The 21,827-nt window shown below is 47.4% G+C and overlaps 1 protein-coding gene across 1 annotated transcript; it reads left to right on the top strand.

Moving 5' to 3' along the window:
* Positions 1-19,028: 19,028 nt before the first annotated feature.
* CDK5R2 (cyclin dependent kinase 5 regulatory subunit 2) lies at positions 19,029-20,138 on the top strand (the record flags this gene model as incomplete). Its single annotated transcript, XM_079710361.1, has 1 exon — positions 19,029-20,138. One exon carries the CDS (start codon positions 19,029-19,031, stop codon positions 20,136-20,138), a length of 1,110 nt encoding a protein of 369 aa, XP_079566487.1.
* Between the last annotated feature and the right edge of the window lie 1,689 nt (positions 20,139-21,827).

Below are 21,827 nucleotides of genomic sequence, written 5' to 3'. Positions count from 1 at the left end.
CCATTTAGACTTTCCATTTATAAAACACCTGTTCAAGTCTTCTACCCATTTAAAAAATTGAGTTGTCTGTCTTTTCCTGATTGATTTATTCTTTTTATAGTTCTGAGATTCATTTTATATTCTGTAACCAGTCCTTTGGCAGATGTATAATATTTCTTCTCCCACTCTCTGGGTTTCCTTTTCACTCTCTCAATGATGACTTTTTTTTCTTTAATAAATAAATTTATTTATTTATTTATTTATGGCTGCGTTGGGTCTTCGTTGCTGCACGTGGGTGGTGTGCGGTCTTCTCATTGCGGTGGCTTCTTTTGTTGCAGAGCACGGGCTCTAGGCGCACAGGCTTCAGTAGTTATGGCTTGCAGGCTCTAGAGCGCAGGTCAGTAGTTGTGGCACATGGGCTTAGTTGCTCCGTGGCATGTGGGATCTTCCTGGACCAGGGCTCGAACCCATGTCCCCTGCATTGTCAGGTGGATTCTTAACCACTGTGCCACCAGGGAAGCCCCTAAACAGAAGCCCTTAATTTTAGTGTAGTCCAGTTTATCGATCACTTTTCATATGGTTAGTTATTTTAAATTTTATGTCCTATTTACAAAATATTTGCCTACTCTAATTCATGAAAACATTTTCTTAAGTTATTATCAAGAAGCTCTATTCAGTCTATGATCCATTTAGAATTGATTTTTGTGTATGGTGTGAGGTAAAGATTAAGATTTACAATTGCTCCAGCACCATTTATTGAAAAAAAATCATTTCCCCAGGGTATTAGAACTTTATCATAAATCAGGTGACCGTACATTTAGGGATCTGTTCATGGAGTTTGCTCCATTTGTCTATCCTGCCCCAATACCATGCTGTTTTAGTTATTATAGATTTATAATAAGTTTTGATATCTGGCTCCTTGGTAGATAAGCTTTCCAACTTCTTTTTCTTCAATATTGTCTTTGCTGTTTTGGCTATTTGATTTCCATATAAATTTTAGAGTCAGCTTGTCAATTTCCATTGAAACATCTACTGGGATTTTGATTGGGATTGCATTCAATCTCTTGATAAATTTGGGGAAAATGGATACACTATTGAGTCTTACAATCCATTAGTATGTTTTTTCTCTGTTTATTTAGGTTTTCTTTAATTTTTCTCACTAATGTTTCCTAGTTTTGCATGTAGAATCTTGAATATTTTTCATTAGATTTATTCCTAGGTGTTTGATGCTTTTTGATGCTGTGTTAAATGACATCATTTTAAAATTTTCAATTCTGATTGTTATTGCGTATATGTAGAAATACACTTGATTTTTAAATATTGACCCTTATATCTAGTGATCTTGATAAATTCTTTTGTTAGTTTTGTACATTCTTCTTTTTACTTTCTTCACACACAGTCTTGTAGTCTCTAAATAAGAAAGTTTTCTATCCATCTTTATACCTTTTGTTTATTTTCAGCTCAGATCTCCAGTATAATGTTGAATAGAAGTAATGATAATGACATTCTTGTCTTGGTCTTAATATCAGGAGGAAATCTTACAATATTTCACTAGTAATTATAATACCTGATGTGGTGGTGGCCATTCACAGTGTCGGATCTGATCCTGTGAGAAGGGCATCTGCATAGGAGAGTGACCTGGCCTGGGGCATAGGAGCCTGAATGGGGTGAGAAGGACATCCCAGCAGAAGGGTGGTACAGTACAGGGTGTCAGAGCCCAGGAAGACTAAGGAGGGCATGTTAGGCAGCCTGGTGTGGTGTGTTGGTGCCGCAACAGGGGGAGGAAAACGTCCATGCATGGTAAAAGGTATTAGACCCCAGGAGGGTTAAGGAGAGCTTTTACATAAGGGATGGCCTGGCACAGGGTATCAGAACCCAAGTGGAGTTAGAAGGACATTTATGGAAGATTTTCAGAGAAGGGAAAGTGGAGGTGACAGGAGATTGGTAACATACAAAGGGACGGATACAGTCGGGAAATATATTGAGGAAAATGGGAACCAGGTTTCTTACTGTTAGTGAAAGAGGTTATAAATATGAAAAGAGGTACATATGAAAAGAGGTACAACTACAATGAATGCTGGAAGGTGAGATTAGAATTGGAGGTATTAGTGTGAATTTAAAGTTTTCAGTGTGCACAGATTGATATAGGTGTGTGTGTGTGTGTGTGTGTGTACACATGCATATATTTCTTAGCTCTGTCCATTAAGAAGATCTAGGAGTAGCCCCACCCCAATAGCAATGAGCATATCTAGCATCCATATCTTGGTTTCTAAATGCCTTTCTTTGCTAAAAGGAACCAGAGCTCCTTGGAGAAATGGTTGATTCCAGTCCTGAGGCAGGAAAAGTACAAGATAAGCCTAGAATTTCTTGTTGTGCCAGAAAATAAAGAAGTGCTCAAATGATAATATCCATTCTGTCAAAGAAACATAGAAGCTAGCTTGAAGGGACTCCCACTGGCCAAATCTGGGACAATTTGGACATGGAAATAAATGACAGTTGTAACACACTGAATGAAATAGGAATCCATGAATCCATATGATATAAATAAATTAATTCAGAATTTCATGACGAATGGGATATTTACATAGTCTCAAAGTACGTTGCCAAGGGAAGAAGAGTAACTTTTGCCAGCAGAGATGCTGTGGATATAATATCTTAATCAAAGGATCAAGATTAAAATAACAGTAAAGAGACATAACAATTAAAAGCAATGTGGGATCCTGGGTTAGTTCCTGAAACTGAGAAAGGACCTTAGTGGGACAATTGGTTAAGATTTGAGTGAGATGTGTAGATTAGATTATTTGGTAGTAATCCATCCATCCATGTTAATACTGATTTTGATGGTTGCATTGTGGCTAGGAAATGTACACCAAAATATTCACGGGTGATGAGGCACTGTATTACTCTCAAACAGCAGAAGAAAAAACATTCTTTGCACTGGATAAAGAAAAAGGTAACTACAGTTATCCTGGACTTGGGAGAGTGTTTATCTGGAGTCCTGATACATGAAGTAGGGAGGGCAACACCACTTCCAGGAGGAGTAAAATCTTACCCAGAACGAGTGCTTTTATTGTAATTCGTGCGGGTTCCAACTGTGAATTCCTTGAGGGTGGGGCCTATATCTTATTTAAAGGGGCAAGGGTAGATATTGTGGGGCCTGAAGGTTGTATAATCTCAGAGCCTTTCTTAAGAAAAAGATTATAAAATTATGAGTATAACATTAGGCAGAAAAGTGACTATTTATTTAGAATGAGAATATAAATCATAAATTATAAATTCTAAAAACTGTCAAATACCACTGATATCACAAAATCCAGAAAAATATAATTTTTTTGTTAGTTAACTGCTTGATAGATCCCTCTATAATACTTTTCTGCCACATTTCTTGGCTGCATACTCTGTGATCACATCTTTATATGACAACAGTTTTATACTATCAGCGTCTAAGAGAGAATGGAAAGATAATTTAGTCTTTCCTCTAGCATGGGTGATCATATAATTTAAAAAAATTATTCATAACTTTAAAAAGTTCATTTTGGCTTCAAAACTCATTGATAATGTCATGTCAGTTTTTGGGGTTTTTTTTAAATTTTATTTTTATTTATTTACTTGGTTGCGTTGGGTCTTCGTTCCTGCACACAGGCTTTCTCTAGTTGCATTGAGCGGGGGCTACTCTTTGTTGTGGTGCGCAGGCTTCTCATTGCAGTGGTTTCTCTTGTTGTGAATCTCGGGCTTTAGGCACGCCGGTTTCAGTAGTTGTGGCACGTGGGCTCAGTAATTGTGGCTCGTGGGCCCTAGAGCGCAGGCTCAGTAGCTGTGGCGCCCAGGCTTAGTTGCTCTGCGGCATGTGGGATCTTCCCGGACCAGGGATCGAACCCGTGTCCTCTGCGTTGGCAGGTGGATTCTTAACCACTGTGCCACCGAGGAAGTCCCTGCATGTCAGTTTTTAAGACTGTTATCTAATTTGGAAAAACTGCTACTAAGCTTCTTTCATATATGAGTTGTATGATTTCAGGGCACGACAAAATATATTCCTAACAAGAGAGAACTTCCATTTTTGTCTCTGTGAGGACTGAATTCTCCATGTACAATTTTCATACCTGATAATTGGAAGAATCTTCCACAGATAAGCCTCTGGCTCCCCACATTTCAAACCTTATCTTCCTTACTCATTCACTTCTGGTGCTAGGCGTGTAGGACATGTCCATTCCGCAATATAACCTCTGACCTCACATTGCATCATGATGCCGGGTCCACTGGCATAGTGAGTGGGCACTAGTCATAGTTCTGGAAGACACTCTTACACCAGGATGTGAGATAGTTAATAGTTAGCTATACATAGAAACACCTGCAGATACACAACTACAGCCCGCTATATGGGTTGAATGACTCTCCCTTCCCCTGCCCCGCCACCCAAAGATAGATCCATACCCTAACCTGTAGAACCTGCAAATGTGACCTTATTTGGTAATAGGGCCTTGTGAATATAATTAAGTTAAGGATCTCAAGATGAAGTCATCTTGGATTTTGAGTGGGCCCTAAATCCAATGGCAGGTGTCCTTCTAAGAGAAAGGCAGAGGGAGACTTAAGAGACACAGAGGAGAAGGTGATGTGAAGATAGAGGCGGAGATTGGAGTGATGTTTCTACAAGCCAAGGAACGCCAATGATTGACACAGTCATCAGAAGCTAGGAGAGAGGTATGGAATAGATTCTCCCTCAGAGCCTTTGGAAGGAACCCAACCTGCCAACACCTGGATTCTGGACCATGAGAGAGAAGTTTCTATTCTTTTAAGCCACCAAGTTTGTGGTGTTTTGTTACAGCAGCCCCAGGAAACTAATACAGCCACTAAATCCAAATTAAGTATTATCCCAATTTTAGCTTGATCCCAGAAACTTTCATAGCAATTCAACACCCTCTGCATAAGGGAACAGGTAACAGAGGGGAAGTTGGAGTGGTAACAGCAGTCTGAACCAATTTTGGTTAAAATATCAGTTTTTCAAATTTTACAAAGATCATATAACTCTCTGAACACATTAATAGGGCCCCTTCCAGGACGTTGGAAGGGGTCTGGCCAAGTGACAGTCCCTGAAGCTTAGAAATAATAAATTTCACAGAATGGCTACCTCTGTGTAGGAGGTGGTGTAGTGTTATTAAGACAAGCACTGGAGCCAGATGGCCTGGATTCAAATCCCCTTTTCACAACTATCTGGCTGTTGACTTCAGGCACGTTACTTAAACTTTCTGTGCCCCAATTTCTTCCTCTGTAAAATATGAATGATAAAAGCAATATCTACTTCATAGGGTTATTGACCGGATCAAGTGATATAATGCATATAAAGTGCATGGTACATGTAACACACATAGAACAGTACATACTCCTTGGTAAGTACTCAATACACATTAGCCATTTTTACTATTTTTACTTTTAGCTATGATTTACTAGGCAAGCCATTGTACTAGGCATTGGGGTGTAAAGACAAATGAGAAATTGTCCTTGGTTTCAAGAAGCTCACCATCTATAGGAGAAATAGATTATAAAACGGTTATAATACAATGCTTTAAGTGCAATGAAGTGGATGCTATGTCCCAGATGTATGGGAGCACAGAGGGGGATCCTCTGTTCGCAGATTGGGGTCATTCCAGGAAGGTTTCCTGGAGAGGGTGACATCTGAGTTGAATCTGTCCATATGTTTGTATGACAAGATGATTTATTGAGCTATTAATTTTTATATTGTTTTTCCTGAATTCATTCATTGATTCAAATACTTATTGAACACCTACTATTTGCCAGGCACTTTTATAGGCACTGGAAATACTGCAATGAACAAACATATCAAAAAGCCCTGAACTGGAACTTCCCTGGCAGTCCAGCAGTTAAAGACTCCAAGCTTCCACTTCAGGGGGCGTAGGTGTGATCACTGTTCAGGGAACTAAGATCCCACATGCCGCGCAGTGCAGCCAAAAATTAAAAAAAAAAAAAAAAAAGCCCTTATTTTGAAATGTATTAAAAAATAAGTTGGATAGAAGAATAATATGTGATAAAACAAATATAGTAATTGGTTAATTATAGACTCTGTGGCAAATATATGGGTCTTCACTGTACAGTTCTTTCAACTTTTCTGTATATTAGAAAAGTTTCATAAAGAAATGTTGGTTAAAAAAATGAATATCTGTACAATCAAACACTATACATCCATTAAAAATGTTTTGGTAAAATATTTATTCCAACAGAAAGATAAATATTATTTATTATAAACTGAAAAAAGTAGAGTTCAAAACCATAATTGTAGTTCAATCCAGCTTTCTTTATGTCTATATGAAGAATGTACACTAGGAACAGCACATACAAAGGTCCTAGGCAGAAGCTTTACTGGAGCGTTTGAGAAACTGCAAAGAAGCAGCTAGGATTAGAGAGAAGGAAGGGAACAAGGTAGTAGATAAGCTGATAGAGATAATGGGAGGGGCAAGGTTCGTTAAGCTGTTCTGTTCTGGAATTTATTTCTGCATAAGAGATTATCTCAAATTTAGTGACTTGAAACAACCACCATCTTTTCATAGCTCACAACTTGTAGGTCAAGAATTTGGACAGGGGGGCTTCCCTGGTGGTGCAGTGGTTGAGAATCCATCTGCCAATGCAGGGGACACCGGTTCAAGCCCTGGTCCGGGAGGATCCCACATGCTGCGGATCAACTAAGCCTGTGCGCCACAGCTACTGAGCCTGCGCTCTAGAGCCTGTGATCCACAACTACTGAACCCATGTGCCACAACTACTGAAGCCTGTGCACCTGGAGCCTGTGCTCTGCAATGGGAGAGGCCACCACAATGAGAAGCCCATGCACCGCAGGGAACAGTAGCCCCCGCTCACTGCAACTAGAGAAAGCCCGCATGCAGCAATGAAGACCCAATGCAGTCAAAAATCAAAAAATAAAAAATAAAAAAAGAATTTGGACAGGACACAACTGGCCGATCTTTCCACTCCATGTGGCATTAACTGAGGTCACTTGGTGGTGTTTGGCTGGCAGATGGGTTGGTCTGTAGGGTCCAGATTGGTTTCATTCTCATGTCCAGTGCCTTGGTGGGGATGACTAGACTCATCAAGGCTGGGCTCGGCTGGGACCCTTTTTCTCTCCATATAGTCTCAGGGCTTTTCCATGTAGTCTCTCCAGCAGGGTAGTTGGATTTCTTACATAGTGGCTCAAAGCTCCAAGATCAAATGTTTCAAGAGACAGGACAAAGAAGTTGCCTGTCTTTTTAGGCCTGGCTCCAGAAGTGGGCACAGTGGCACTTCTGCCATATTCTATTGGTCAAAGCAGTCATGAAACCCACCCAGATTCAAGGGGTCGGGGAGCAGACACCAGTATACCTCTCAATGAGAGGAGTGTTAAAGAATTTGTGGCCATCTTTAATCTACCACATAGGCCCTTGTAGGTCAGAATAAGGATTTCGGCTTTTACTCTGAATGAGAGTGGAGCCATTGGAGTGTTTTAAACAGAGGAGTGACATGATCTGGCCCCTATTTTAACAAGACCACTCTAGCTGCCATTTAGGGGGAGGGAAGAAGTAGGAAGACCAGTTAGAGGGCTATTGCAGTAAACCAAGCAAGAGATGATGGTGGCTGGGGCTAAGGTGGTGGTGAAAAGTGGTTGAATTCTGGACATACTTTGAAGGCAGAGTGATCAAGATTTGCTGGTGGATTAGATGTACGTGTGAAATAAAAAGAGGAGTCAAAGATAACTCCAAAGCTTTTGTCCTGAGCAAGTGGTAGACTAGAATTGCTGTTAACAAAGATGGGGATGATAGCAAGAGTTGGTTTTTAACATGTTGAGATGCCTATCCATCCAAGTGGAGATCTCAAGTAGGTCTGGTGCTTAAGGGAACAATCTAGACTGTAGATAAAAATGTGAATGTCATTAGCGTATGGGTGAATTTCACCTAGAGACTGAATGGAGAGAGAGGAGAGGTCCAAGGACTGAGCCTGGGGCCTCAGCCTCCCTCTTTTCCTTCTTTCAATCCCCCTTGACATCCCTGACCTCCAAAAAGTTGATGTTTCAGATGTTGCCTCCAGGCCACCTCTCTTCCAGTCTTTTGTGAAAGCCTAAACTCATTGAGAAGATTGTTCTGGGGAAGTGAAAACTGCAGTGGTTTTGAGGAGAGAGAGGCAGGAGCTAGGTGTGGAGAGAGGGTGATGTCTTCTGCTGATGTCCTTATATGGCAGAGAGAGTAGGGAAAGAGAAAAGCTTTCTGTTGTCTCTCTTTATAAGGACACTAACCCCAACATGAGGGCCCCACTCTCATGACCTCATCTACACCTAGTTGTCTCGCAAAGGCCCCATCTCCAAATACCATCACATTGGGGGCTAGGGCTTAACATATGAATTTGGCATGGGAGGGACACAATTCAGTCCATAGCAGGCTAGTTAGGGTAGACCTCATTAAGACAATGGTTTTTGACCAAATACTAAATAAGATGAGGAAGTCAGCCCAGCCTATAACTAGGAGAATGTTCCAAGAAGAGAAAAACAACCAGTGCAGAGCTGAAGATGGGAGGCCAGTGTGGTGGGGGCACAGTAAAGGGTGAGGTTGAAGAGATAAAGGCAAAGGGAAAATTACGTTGGGTCTCAGAAGCCACTTTCATACCTTTCCCACTGGATGAAAATTCTATAGGACAAGGACATTGTCAATTTTGTTCACTGCCTGACACGTAGTGCCACTTGATAAATGTGGCACTAATACATAAAATTCATGTTATTACAGTGAGTTATTTCACATAATCTGACAAGATCACAAGTTGGTGAGAATGTGAAGCAATAGGAACTTGCATACATTGCTCATGGTGGGTGTAAATTGGTACAGGCCCTTAGGAGAACAACTCAGCAATATCTAGCAAAGTTGAAAATGTGAATGCTCAATAATCCAGCAATTCCACTGCTGAGCATATTCCTAGGGAAACGATTGCACATGTGCAGCAGAGACATAAAGTAATACTTATAACAATATTGTTTATAATCACAAACAATTGAAAACAACCTACATATCAGTCATCAGGAGAGTAAATAAATAAAATTTACTACACTCATACAGTAAAATATTATGCAGTAACAAAAATCAACATCAACAAGGATAAATCTTACTTTTTAATGTAAAGTAAAGAAAAAAATTTTCAGATTAATAAAGTATGGTTTCACTTATATAAAGCTAAAGTATCTGAATAGATAGATAGATAGAAAAATAGGTATAGTGATAGGATTCTAAGATGGCCTCCGTGTTCCCCCTTCCCCAAGTTACTCCCATGATTATGTTACATTATATGACAAAGGGGATTTTTACAGATGTACTTGAAGTTACTACTCAGTTGACCTTAAAACAGGGAGGGGGCTTCCCTGGTGACGCAGTGGTTAAGAATCCGCCTGCCAATGAAGGGGACACGGGTTCGATCCCTGGTCCGGGAAGATCCCACGTGCCACGGAGCAACTAAGCCCATGCGCCACAACTACTGAGCCTGCGCTCTAGAGCCCGCGAGCCACAACTACTGAAGCCCGTGCGCCTAAAGCCTGTGCTCTGCAACAAGAGAAGCCACCACAATGAGAAGCCTGCACCCCGCAACAAAGAGTAGCCCCCGCTCACTGCAACTAGAGAAAGCCCGCGCGCATGCAGCAGCGAAGACCCAATGCAGCCAAAAATTAAATAAATGAATAAATTAAAAAAAAAACGGAGATTATCTGGGTAAGCTTAACTAACCTAATCATACGAAACCTTTAAAAGCAAGAAGTTTTCTCCAACTGGTCACAGAAATGGGAATAAGAGACATTCCAAGTGTGAGAAGGATTCCATGCATAATTACTGACTTGTGGGTGGCCTCCGAGAGCCAAGAGCAGGCCACAGCTGACAGCCCGCAAGGTAACAAGGACCTCAGTTCTACAACCACAAGGAACTTCTGGCAACCTATGTGAGCCTGGAAGCAGACTCTTGCCCAGAGCCCCCAGATAGGATCCTTGCCTTTGACTTCAGCCTTGTGAAATTCTAAGCACAGAACTGAGCCAAGCCTGCCTGACCTACAGAAGCGAGCTAATAATTGGATGTTGTTTCAAGCCTCCAAGTGTGTAAGTTTGTGGTAGTTGTTATGTAGCAATAACACACACACACATACACATTTGCTTAATCAGGATCTGTATATGTTGTAAGAGAATAAAGAAATACTTGGAAAGATAAACACCAAATTTGGAATACTGGTTATTCTGTTGGGCAGTTGGTGATAGGGAAGAGAAGGCTGTTAGGGAGAAGATAAGAAAATTAAACTGTAGACAATATTTTATTATTTAAAGCAGGTATATTGTTTTACTTTTTATACCTTTTTGTGTTTTTCATACATTGCATAACAATTTTAAAGATTCCTGACCCTCAATCACAGCCTGGAAACAGTAGAGATGCTAGACTCTGAGGGGCCCTTTGGGCCTGGACAATGAGTGCCCCCACAGGTATGTGCTAGAGACCTTCTTCTGGTTTCTGAAAATATCGTGTAACCTTTGGGAGGAGGATAGAGTCTTCATAACAACTGAGATTGAATTTCCCTCCACCCCAGAAGAATCAGGCTAGGAGTCAGATTTAATTTAACACCCCACCCCCACCCCCCACAAAAAGAAGAAAGAAAAAGAAAAAAAGAAAGAAAATGTCTTGTTCACCAAATTTGTGTTAACAAATGAATGAATGGAAAGATGAATTATGAATGGATGCCCAAGGATGCATGAAATCACTATCAAAATTGTGTATTTGGACCATAGAGTAGGATAGGAAAATATTGTCCTATTGCAGAATAACCCATAACTACTTGAAAGAAAACGGCCTCAGAGTTAAGAGAGAAAGAGAGAGAGAGAGAGAGAGAGAGAGAGAGATGTGAGCCATGTTATAACCGAAAACTGTGGTTTGGTTGGAGCTCCAGTCACTCTCCTGAGAGAACTCCCAAGGGCAGGCCAGACAGAAGTCCTGCAACAGAACCGTGGGGCAGCTTAAAGCTCAAACCCACCCCCATCCCAGAGACGCTGTGCTAATGACCCTGATAACAAATGGTTCTGTGTGGCCACAGCTGCCTCTTACACTGGTTGGGGGCAAACTTGATTCAGAAGCATGATGGAGGGTGAAGCATTAAATTTCTTATTTAGCAGGAAGCTGATACCCAAGGAATGCAACCTGGCAGCTGCCCAGAAAGAAGACTTGACAATTATGCAGCCTGTAGGAAAATGGCTTTCTTGTCACAAGGCTTTTACTTTGAGAAAGGGTTACTGGGACTTGATGAAGAACACCAGTCACCAGCTGTAGTTTGGACAGGGAGGTTTGAGAAATCCAGCAGGAAATAAGTCCTGGGGTCAGAACCCAGGTTGTGGTCAACATTGTCTCATCCAGATTCAGTCCTTCACTGACAACCAGATGCGAGAGACCACCCTCCTCAGTCATCAAGACCAAACATGTACTTCTCTGAAGTTACCAACAAATTTCCAGAAGGAAAAGGTCCAGGCAGGAAGTTCTAGCCATTGGAATTTTTTCCCTTGCAAATGTTAGATTTGCTACTCAAATTACCTTAAGATTAGGGAAAAAGTGGGAAAGAGGGGTGTTTATTAGGTCGTAGACCTGCATCAGGCCCAGCTGGATCCAGGGGCTAAAATTACATCGGGAGTCTGTCCCTCCATCTGTTGACTGTTTCCCTGTGTATTAGTTCAGATTTCAGATGACCTCCATCCATGTGGGGGCAAGAGAGTCACCGACATCTCAACGCTTTCATCCCACTAGCTTAGCAACCTCAGAGGAAGGAAAGCATCTCATTCTCAATAGTTCTAGTAAAACTCTGAGAACTGAATCTCATTAAGATTGGCTTTGGTTACCAGCCCATTCCTGATCCATTATGACCGGGAAGGTAGACGGTCAGGTACCTAACTATTAAAGAGGCTGTTGGAAGTATCAGGTGAAATCGTGTCTATGGATGTGCTTTGTAAGCTGTAAAGCACAGTACACAGTACAGGTGGTCCTGAGTCTGGCCCTTAGGTACATGGAAAAGACATGCCCATTGCCCCATGTAAACCACATGAATTGAGAGTGTGGGAGAAGTGGTTTCCCAAAAGCAAATTAGGGTATTCTTACTATAGGGAGGCTGGTTGCTCCTCCGGCAGCAATAGCAGTGGTGCTCAACAGAAGAAACAGGTAGGACCCAGCCATCTCCCCGAGTTTTCCCCTTTCTCTTAATTTTTTCATACAGTGATGCCATCTTAAGACTACCCCAAGAAATTATGTTTCCATAGGTCTGAAGTGGGTCCCAGAAATTGTACTTTTACGAAGTTCCTTCAGGTGGTTCTGCGAGGCAGAGTGGTCTAGAAGCTACCAATTAATCTAGCAGACAACCTTCTTACACTTCTCTGCTCCCTACCCAAAATCAAAAGTGAGTATATATGGGCCTCTAGGTGATAAAATCAGGACTGCTTTTTTACTTAAAGGAGATAAAAATAAAGGATTCACCTTGTATTTTGAGATCATGGAAAGGAAAGCATAAATTAATGAATCCGTTACAAACCCCAGCCCCTAATCCTGGACAAATAGGTAAACAGAAGTGGCTCCTATCCGACAAAATGCTGGGCCATAAGCAGGCCCACCAGAGCTCTTCCCACAAGCAGTTACTCATTAACCCTCATGCTCAGAGGGCAGAATCAGTCACTGTGAGCAGGTGGTGGCTGAGGCCTGGCTCTGCCTTGGGAAAGGTGCTTAGCATCATCACAGCTTGGGGTCGGACAGGAAAGGCCATGGACTGGAAAGGACACAGTACCAGACGGAGGAACTGGAACTCAGTTAAAAATTGATTTTAACCCCTTACCAGTGGTTGCTTAGCTGTGAGAATTCAGGATAAGCTGGAGTTAGATTAGTTGCAAAGGTAGAAGTTGGAGGGGAATGGGTAGGATCACTCAAGTTGTCCAGTTCCATTCTCTGTAACTGATCAACTTACTACTGTTTATTATTTTTTTTCATATGTCTCTAATTTCTGTTGTATGTTCTTTGAAGCCTGGAGACCCACCTCATCCTGTTTCCTATTCCCAGCACCTAGCCCAGTACCTTATAGGTGATGGTTTCTCAAATAGTATTTGCTAATATGGATTTTATAATTTTGCAGAATATTTTCTCAAACCTTTTGAAAAGAAAAACTGACCCTACATGGAGCCTCTGGAGCTTTGGAGAGACAGCAGTGTGTGCGATGAGTAGCCAGAGAGCGCCCTCTGAAAGGTGCAGTCAGAATATGGGGCCAGCATGGTGCCTGGCACATAGCAGGTACACAGAGATTCACCAAATTAATGAGGCCTACAGTGGACCAGAGAAGGGGACCAGTGCCTGATACGGTGTCAGATCTTTGTAACCTCAGGAATCAAATCAAACAACCCCCCAGTAACAGTCTGAGTAGCAATAGCTGCCAGCACGATTGCCCAGAAGGAAGGACAGCTCTAAATTCAGGTCTCAAAAGCCAAACAAAAAGAAATGATAGTACAGCCCTGTCCCTTTAATGAAGAATGTTCTAATGAGAAAAACAAAAACAAAAACAAAAACATGCTAATGGTACAGGTCAAACTGTTCCTGCTCTGTAAAAATAATGATGACAGTATAATTTTGTAATAACTCACATTTTTTGAACACCAAGTACCATGCACATGTAATATACAAGCATCGTGGAGCATTGTGAGATTAAATAAAATCTTACAGCAACGCTATGATGGTCCACCTTTATAGACCTCAGGAGAGTTTAGAAACTTGCCCAAAGTCCCTCAGCGCATAAGTGGAGGGGCTAGACTTGAACCCAGACCTGCATGACTCTAGAATCCACATAGGAACGCCCACACTGTCTTTTTTTAAGGTGACAGATACTTTCTGTGCTATTTGTGAATGAGTCAGATCTCTTTCTGGCCCCTCCCTCTGCTAACAAAGGAATCTGGGCCAGTGAGCCCCCCGTTCACTCCCAAAGGAGGACTGTACTCCAGGGCTCAGCCTCTCTCAGGCAGCAGCTCCCGAACTCCAGGGCCCCTGAGTGATTCCTGTAAGTCAAGATAAGAAAGGCTCTCATGGTCATGGCTAGAGTTTAGGGACCCAGTACCGTGAGGGAGTTGTTGGGGCAGATGAAAGCAGGGCAGAGACAAAAGTTATGGGGATCCAGGGAATATCCGAGCTAGAGTTCTCGGAGGCTCTTCTCTTTCCCCAAGCATCTCCAAGACAGGGTTTTCAAACCTCACTGGGGCCAGCCAGGGCAGAGGGCACCCCTCCCCCATCCCAGGGCACAGAGATGGGAAGGCAGGACTCACAGAGTGGAATTGAGATAGAGGAGGACAGAGACAGGGAAAGAGACAAGTAGATGAAGACCCAGCCGCAGTGGCAGCTTTCCTGCAGCCACCTGCCTGGTTGAGATGGAAACGCTGATTCCAGCTCCAGCCCCCAGACAGGCTAAGAATATCCTAGAAAAGCAACAGCCACCACCCCCGCCCTCCTTGATCTGCTCCTACATCTGGAGTGCTATGCTGGGCTCCAGCAGGGGCAGGGAAGAGACAGAGATGCTTGTGGCTTGGGGTTGGGGGTGAAAGGGAGGAGGCAAAAAAGGGGCGTGATGGGGGCAGGAGAAGAAGAACTGAGAAAGCTATTGGAGAGTATATATTTATTGAGAAATAAAGCTGGAAGGATCGGGCAGAGAGAACTGTTCACAGGGGGCAACAAAGCGGGGTGAAAGCAGGAGCCAGAGATGTGGGGAGAAAATATCCAGGTATGAGGATGTGGGAGGGCTGGCATCAGTAACCCAGAAGGGAGACCAAGGCTTTATGAAGGAATCAGAGTCTAAGGCAAGGAAAAGGAGCCCCAGGCTCACCCTTGTCCTCCCCTGACCCTTAATCCTGGGCCCTCCAGCCTCTCAGCACTGGTCCCTTTCTCTCCCTGTCCCAGAGCACCACCCCCAACTGTGCTTATCAACCCTATTTTCTGTTCTAAAAAATCTATATTTGGGCTCCTCAATTAAGTCCTCCTAGCAAGGGGCCTGCTGGAAAGGGAAAGGTGTGAGAACATGGGGGTCTCCCTCCTGGCGGCTAGCAGCACCTCCTTTGTCAAGTTTATCTCTTCTCTCTCCTCAGCCCCTTTCTCCACTCCCCACTGTTGCCTGGGGAGGGATTCTACTCCCTCCACTGCCTCCCCACCCCAGCTCCCCTGGGGTAAGGTCCTCCAGAGAGGGAGGGAGGGCTGGTGCATATCCTCTCCCTTTGCACACCTCAGGAGCTGAGACCCTGGGGTGGGAGTACTGAATCAGGGAAGGGGAATAGCAGGATCCAGGCATTCAGATGCCCAGGCTGAGTCTCTACTCTGGCTGTTTTAAGAAGCTACATTATCATCACCTCCTTTATAGGGGCCCCCTGGAGACATGGGATGCAATGACCTTGAGTTCTAGGACCTCCGGCCTTGATGTTTACTGGGGGGACCCTGGAACTTGGCCATCTTGGCATCCTGTCCTTTGCCTCACCACCTTTCAGAGGCCCCCTAAAGCTTGAAGGGACCTAGGAAGGTTTATGTTGCTGAGAGCCTGAGCACCCCTCCCCTTCATCTCCTGGGTAGAACTGCAGAAGGGCAGGCCTCACCCGGATGCCGTGCACACAAGACTGAGCCCATCGGGCAGAAACAGATTAGGGAGAACCAGGCAGGGCTGGAGCTACAAAGTGAAACACATTCTTAGGGCAGATTTTATTTAGAATCAGAACCATAGAACTGGAAGAGGCTTTAGGAATCATTTTTAAGTTCAATCCCAAGATATTATTTCTTCAATATTCTTTTTTTTTTTGGTCTGGTAATAAAAATATGTAGAATTCCTGCATTTTGGTATGAAGAAAGGGAGGCCCAGAGAACTGAAATGACTTCCCCAAGTCATACAGTTTATAAGCTGTGGGCTAAAACTCCTGCCTCCTAGACTGTGACCTCTCAGAAAAAAAGAAAAAGAAAAAAGAAAAAAAAAAAAAAAAACAGCCAATGGGCAGAAGAGTCTGAGCAGCATTGCCTGGGGATGTTCCCTTAAAGATGGGCCTCAGGGGAATTCCTTGGCAGTCCACTATCCTTCCATAAAGCCTGCCTTCTCATGACGCCTTTCTGGTCTCACTGTGCTTACCCCTCTTGGCCTCCACCCTGGAGAGATATAACCTCCCTCTCTCCTCCCTTAATTCTGTCAGCATTTTTTGTAAAAGAAACGCCGTCACTCTTTATGGATTTGTTTTTATTATTTTGTCTGCTTGTCCTTTAAAATTCCATCCATATTCATCTCACACATCTTTGACTAGGAACTCAGAGCCCAGCTCTTAACTAAGTTGTTATGTAGCAGTTGCTGCTGGCGGGGGAAGAGGTTAGAAAGATTGATGTTAGAAGGGGCATCAGTTCCCTCCCAATCAGTCCAAAAAAGCTTCTTGGAAGAGATGCAATTTCAAGAGCTTGACAAAGGCAGGTTGGTGGTCTGAGGGAGGGTCCTGGCACAGTGATAGGAGCTCAGAGTTTCAAGAGGTATAACCAGACTAGGAAGGTGGTGAGCATGTCAGCCAAAGAGAGAGGGTCTGGGCTTCCCTGGTGGCACAGTGGTTGAGAGTCCGCCTGCCGATGCAGGGGACACGGGTTCGTGCCCCAGTCCGGGAAGATCCCACATGCCGCGGAGCGGCTGGGCCCATGAGCCATGGCCGCTGAGCCTGTGCTCCGCAGTGGGAGAGGCCACAACAGTGAGAGGCCCGCGTACCGCAAAAAAAAAAAGAGAGGGTCTGAGGGGCAGGGCAAGCTGAAGAGTGAGAAGAGGCAGTAAGGTCTTTTAAGGTACCTGGTTTGGGGACCCCAAAGCAGAGGAGGGAACTCTCAATTCTAAGAGGACAACAGGAGGTCACTGCTGGGCCTGGAGTGGGGATACCATGGTGGTGACATGTGTGGGTGCTGCATAGACTCTTGTCCTAAATGACACCAGTGATAGGCCTTATGTCAGTGAGGGACTCCTGGGATCAGAGCTGGGAGGACCCACGTGCCATTCAGATCCACGTGCCCGGTATCTCTGCCAGTGCACCTCAGTCACTATGGGGCCTGTCCTTAACTCCTGGTGAGCCAACTGTTCCTTGGGTGTCAGATAAAGGCTGACTCAGAGAGCCTTGTAGGAGGAAGTAGGGCCAATTACAGAAGCTGAAAAGAGGGAACATTCTTCTGTAACTATAGGGAGAATGAGAGGTTGGGCAGGTCAGCTTGAGCTGTGAGAGAATAAAGATCAGATCTAAGGGAGCAGGAGAGACCCCACTGAGAAAGTACAGACGGGCGCTGAGTCAGGGAGGGGTACTAGCTGGCCTGTGTATGGTGGTGTACGGTGGTAAAAGGTGGGGAACCAATACAGCTAGACCACAGGCCCCCACAGGGGCGGGCCTGTGGGACAGCTGAGAAGAGCTGGTGCCTCTGATTCTGGAATAGCCTCCCTGGAATGAACTAGGTACACACATGCATATGTACCAACCCTGACAGCAGTGGATCCCTGGAGCTGTCTTGGTGGTCTCTGAGGAACATGGAGGTGACTCCAGGGCCAATTCTGAGAATTCTGCTGAATCCATAGGCCAAGGCTTCTCTCCCCCATGAAACCCATACCTACCTCCAAGGCCCACTTAAGAAACCAGAAGACCTCCTGTGTTGGGGAGCCAGAGAGCAGGCCAGACTGCCTTCTACAGTCCTACAAGGCAGATAGAACAGCCCAGAACCAGCTGGGCTCAGGAGGTGCACGTAAGGCCCAGAGAGTACCAAATCCAGGACAAAGGCCTTGTGGGTGCCGAGGAGGGAACAGACAGACCCAGAGAGAAATGGGCAGGATCCAGCCTAATAGAGTGCAGCTGGGAACGGGGACAGCTAGGACCTGAATGGAAGGGAGCATGTAACAGTGAAAACCCATCTCAGCCTGGACCCAGGCTGGGCTGGAGGTGGGACCAACGCTCCTGGGCCTCCCTTCTCACAGGAGGCCCATCTGCTATCTGAGCCTGGGCAGACCAATTTCCAGACTTTTCCCAGGGACCCATCATCCACCCAGGTGTGGAATCAGGGGATTTGGGTGGGGGGAGGGCAAAGAGCACAAGAGCAGTGGCCCAGGGACCAGAGCTCATGGCCTCTCATCACAGACTCAGCAGCAGAGAATCAGGTCGGCAAACGGTGGCCTCAGGGACGAATCTGAGAGTCTTGCCACCCCCCAGAGTAAGGACCCCTAAGGAGGCGGTTTGTGACCTTCAGGAAGGCCAGGGCCCAGCCAGCACCCTGTCACAGGCAGAACAAGAATGTGCCTGCTGCAGCCCTCCCAGGTGGCCTCGTAGAGGGAATGGAGGGGAGAGCTAAGAGGGAATCAACCGACTGCTAGATTGGACGAGCCGATGCAGTGCGACCCAGCTGGGGCCAGGGCCCCTTGATGAAGGCACTCACTGCTCACGCTGCCCCCCAACACATAATCAAAAGGGGGGAGAGGCTGTTCCCATGGCATCTCTGCTATCGCGATCCAGCGCATCAAAACAAGTTTACTCGGGGCCCTAGGACCTGGAGGGCTAGGTGGGAGCAGCCCCCCCGCCCACCCCACCCACCCCACCCACCCCACCGTCTCTGACCCTGAGGAGGCCCTCGAACCAGCCACCTCCTCCTCCTTACCCCTTTCCAGTGAAGGGAAAGGGCCAGAGACAGAGTTGGGGGATGGGCGGGACTTGAGATTGGCATGCGAGATTCTATTGGGCAGCGGAGCTGCCGGTTAGGAGGGCAGCTCAGGCGAGGATTGGCTGCGTGAGGCGGGGCGCGGCGCGGCGAAGACGGGGCCCAAGGGGTGGGGCTGACGCTGCAGCTGGCGCAGCTGAGACTCTGAGCAGCCGGCGCCGAGCAGCCGAGCAGGCACCTTCGACTGCCCGTTCCCGCGCCCGGGCCGGGGCTGGGCCCCCACCGCCGGGTCCCCGGGGGCTGCAGCAGCGGGCAGCGGCGCCGCCCGCGGTTCCCGCCGGGGCCCGGGCGCCGGCCCCGCTCTGCAGGATGGGCACGGTGCTGTCTCTTTCCCCCGCCTCCTCGGCCAAGGGCCGGAGGCCCGGCGGGCTGCCCGAGGAGAAGAAGAAGGCGCCGCCCTCGGGAGACGAGGCGCTGGGGGGATACGGGGCGCCGCCAGTAGGCAAGGGCGGTAAAGGCGAGAGCCGGCTCAAGCGGCCGTCCGTGCTCATCTCGGCCCTCACCTGGAAGCGTCTGGTGGCCGCGTCTGCCAAGAAGAAGAAAGGCAGCAAGAAGGTGACGCCCAAGCCGGCGTCCACCGGCGCCGACTCCCTGGTCCAGCAACGCAACCGCGAGAACCTTCTCCGCAAGGGTCGGGACCCCCCCGACGGCGGCGGCGCCGCCAAGCCCCTGGCGGTGCCCGTGCCCACCGTGCCCGCGGCCGCCGCCACCTGCGAGCCGCCGTCGGGGGGCAGCGCTGTCGCCCCACCTCCAGGCTCCGGCGGAGGAAAACCGCCGCCGCCGCCGCCCCCAGCCCCGCAGGCGGCGCCGCCGGTACCTGGAGGCTCTCCGCGGCGGGTCATCGTGCAGGCGTCTACGGGGGAGCTGCTGCGCTGCCTGGGCGACTTCGTGTGCCGACGCTGCTACCGTCTCAAGGAGCTAAGCCCAGGCGAGCTGGTGGGCTGGTTCCGCGGAGTGGACCGCTCGCTGCTGCTGCAGGGCTGGCAAGACCAGGCCTTCATTACGCCCGCCAACCTGGTGTTCGTGTACCTGCTGTGCCGCGAGTCGCTGCGCGGGGATGAGCTGGCGTCGGCCGCCGAGCTGCAGGCTGCCTTCCTCACCTGCCTCTACCTCGCCTACTCCTACATGGGCAACGAGATCTCCTACCCGCTCAAGCCCTTCCTCGTGGAGCCCGACAAGGAGCGCTTCTGGCAACGCTGCCTGCGCCTCATCCAGCGGCTCAGTCCGCAGATGCTGCGGCTCAACGCCGACCCCCACTTCTTCACGCAGGTCTTCCAAGACCTCAAGAACGAGGGCGAGGCCGCTGCCGGCGCCGGGGGTCCTCCCAGCGGGGGAGCGCCCGCGGCCTCCTCCTCCTCGGCCGCCAGGGACAGCTGCGCGACTGGAGCCAAGCACTGGACTATGAACCTGGACCGCTAGGGATACCCAAGGGCCGCACCCACCCCCCGCCCCAACCCCTGACACACACTCGGAGCCCCTGGGACCATCAAGCCGCCGCCGCTGTTACCGCCGCTCCGCGCCGTGGCCGGAGGAGGAGCCGCCCCTGTCCCGCAGGGGAAGGTGGAGGCCAGGATGCCAGAGGCCGCGGCGTCTGGATTTGCTGGGCGCAGGGTGGGGGTGGGAGATGAGCGCGGGAGGGGAACCCCCTAACCTCACCCTTTCTATCTGTCTGCACCCCCATCTCTCCAATTCTACCCGGGTCTCCCCCTTCCCTTCTCTGTGTGTCTGTAAGTCCATCTCCCTCGGATTTGTCCATTTCTTCATCTCCTTCCTGTAGTTTCACCTTCCCTCCTTCCTTCATCTTCTGCCTTCCCAACTTCCTCCTTGCCTTTCCATTTTCCATTCCTTGTGTATTTCCGTCTCCATCTTACCCCCTACCTATCTCTCATTGCCCCGTTTCTATTTCTGCACCTGTGTCCCCATCTCCCCTTCTTTTCTTTTTCCTCGCTCCTGGCATGTGTCACCATCTTCCCTCCTGTATGCCTTCCCCCCTCCGCCTGTGTTAGCTTGCATTTCTTCCCCCAACTGAGCCCCCGTACTCTGCTCCCCAGACCAAAGGGAATATTAGTTCTTGATTTGGATCGGCTGAGGTACTGCGAGAAACTGCAGCCCCAGGAGCCCAGACAACCACCAGGATGGTCCTTCACCCCACCCCCAACCACCTCTCCCTACTTTTTCCAACGTGTTGCATGCCGGGAGATGGGGGGAGGGGGATGCCAGCTTCCGGAGACTGAGGTTTGGGGAAAAAATGAACCTAGGAGGTCACCCTGGCGGCGGCGGCGGCGCCTCGGCCGAAGGGTGAGAGGAGACAGAAAGCTCTTCTTACTCTGAGGGAGGGGCACACCTCTTCCTTATCCTTAGGTGTTTTTGTTTCCCCCTCCACCCCCACTCCTTTTAATTTATTTGGTTGTTTCCGGAGGGAGGGGGGAGGGGCGGGTTGGGCCGGGAGCTGTCTGAGGTGCTGATCTGAGGCCGGACCAGAATTCTCCCGAGAGGGTACCAGGGACTGGGTTGGACCTGGTGCCGTGTCCAAGGTGCCAATGATGCGGGCCGACGGTGCGGGCCGCATTGTCTGTCTGTCCTTCTGTCCGGGAGAGAACTATAAAGCGCTGGAAGCGCCTGCAGATGTTTTTGCGCCAGCCTTTTTTTGGGCCCTGGGAGGGAGGGAACGGGAGTGGAACTGTCACAGGCAGGGCAGGAGGGCCCCCATGGGTCTAGTGCGGAAGGTCGAGTCCCTGAGAACTGCTACTGTCTTCCTTCCCCCTCCCCCCAGTGGCTTCCATTTTACAGAGAGTAAAGTGAGGGAGCCACAGAATGGGGCCTGGTGATGAAGCTGAATCCCTACGCCCCTGCCCCCACCCCACCCCCGCCTTCATCTTTTCTGACCTACCTACTCATTAATGCCCAGGCCATTTAGGGAATAAGTGATGAGGACGTCAGAAGTTGTTCCCCTTTTACAGAGTGGCTCACTGAGGCAGCACCAGCTAGTTATTGTTTTTTTTAATTTATTTTTATTTTTTTAATTTTTTTATTAGTTTCTGCCTTATAACAAAGTGAATCAGTCATACATATACATCTGTTCCCACATCCCTTCCCTCATGCATCTCC

This window comes from Hyperoodon ampullatus (assembly GCF_949752795.1).
Source record: "Hyperoodon ampullatus genome assembly, chromosome: 8".
Classification (NCBI taxonomy): Eukaryota; Metazoa; Chordata; class Mammalia; order Artiodactyla; family Ziphiidae; genus Hyperoodon; species Hyperoodon ampullatus.
The sequence above is the reverse complement of the archived record's forward strand: the minus strand, read 5'-3'. Positions and strand labels throughout refer to the sequence as shown.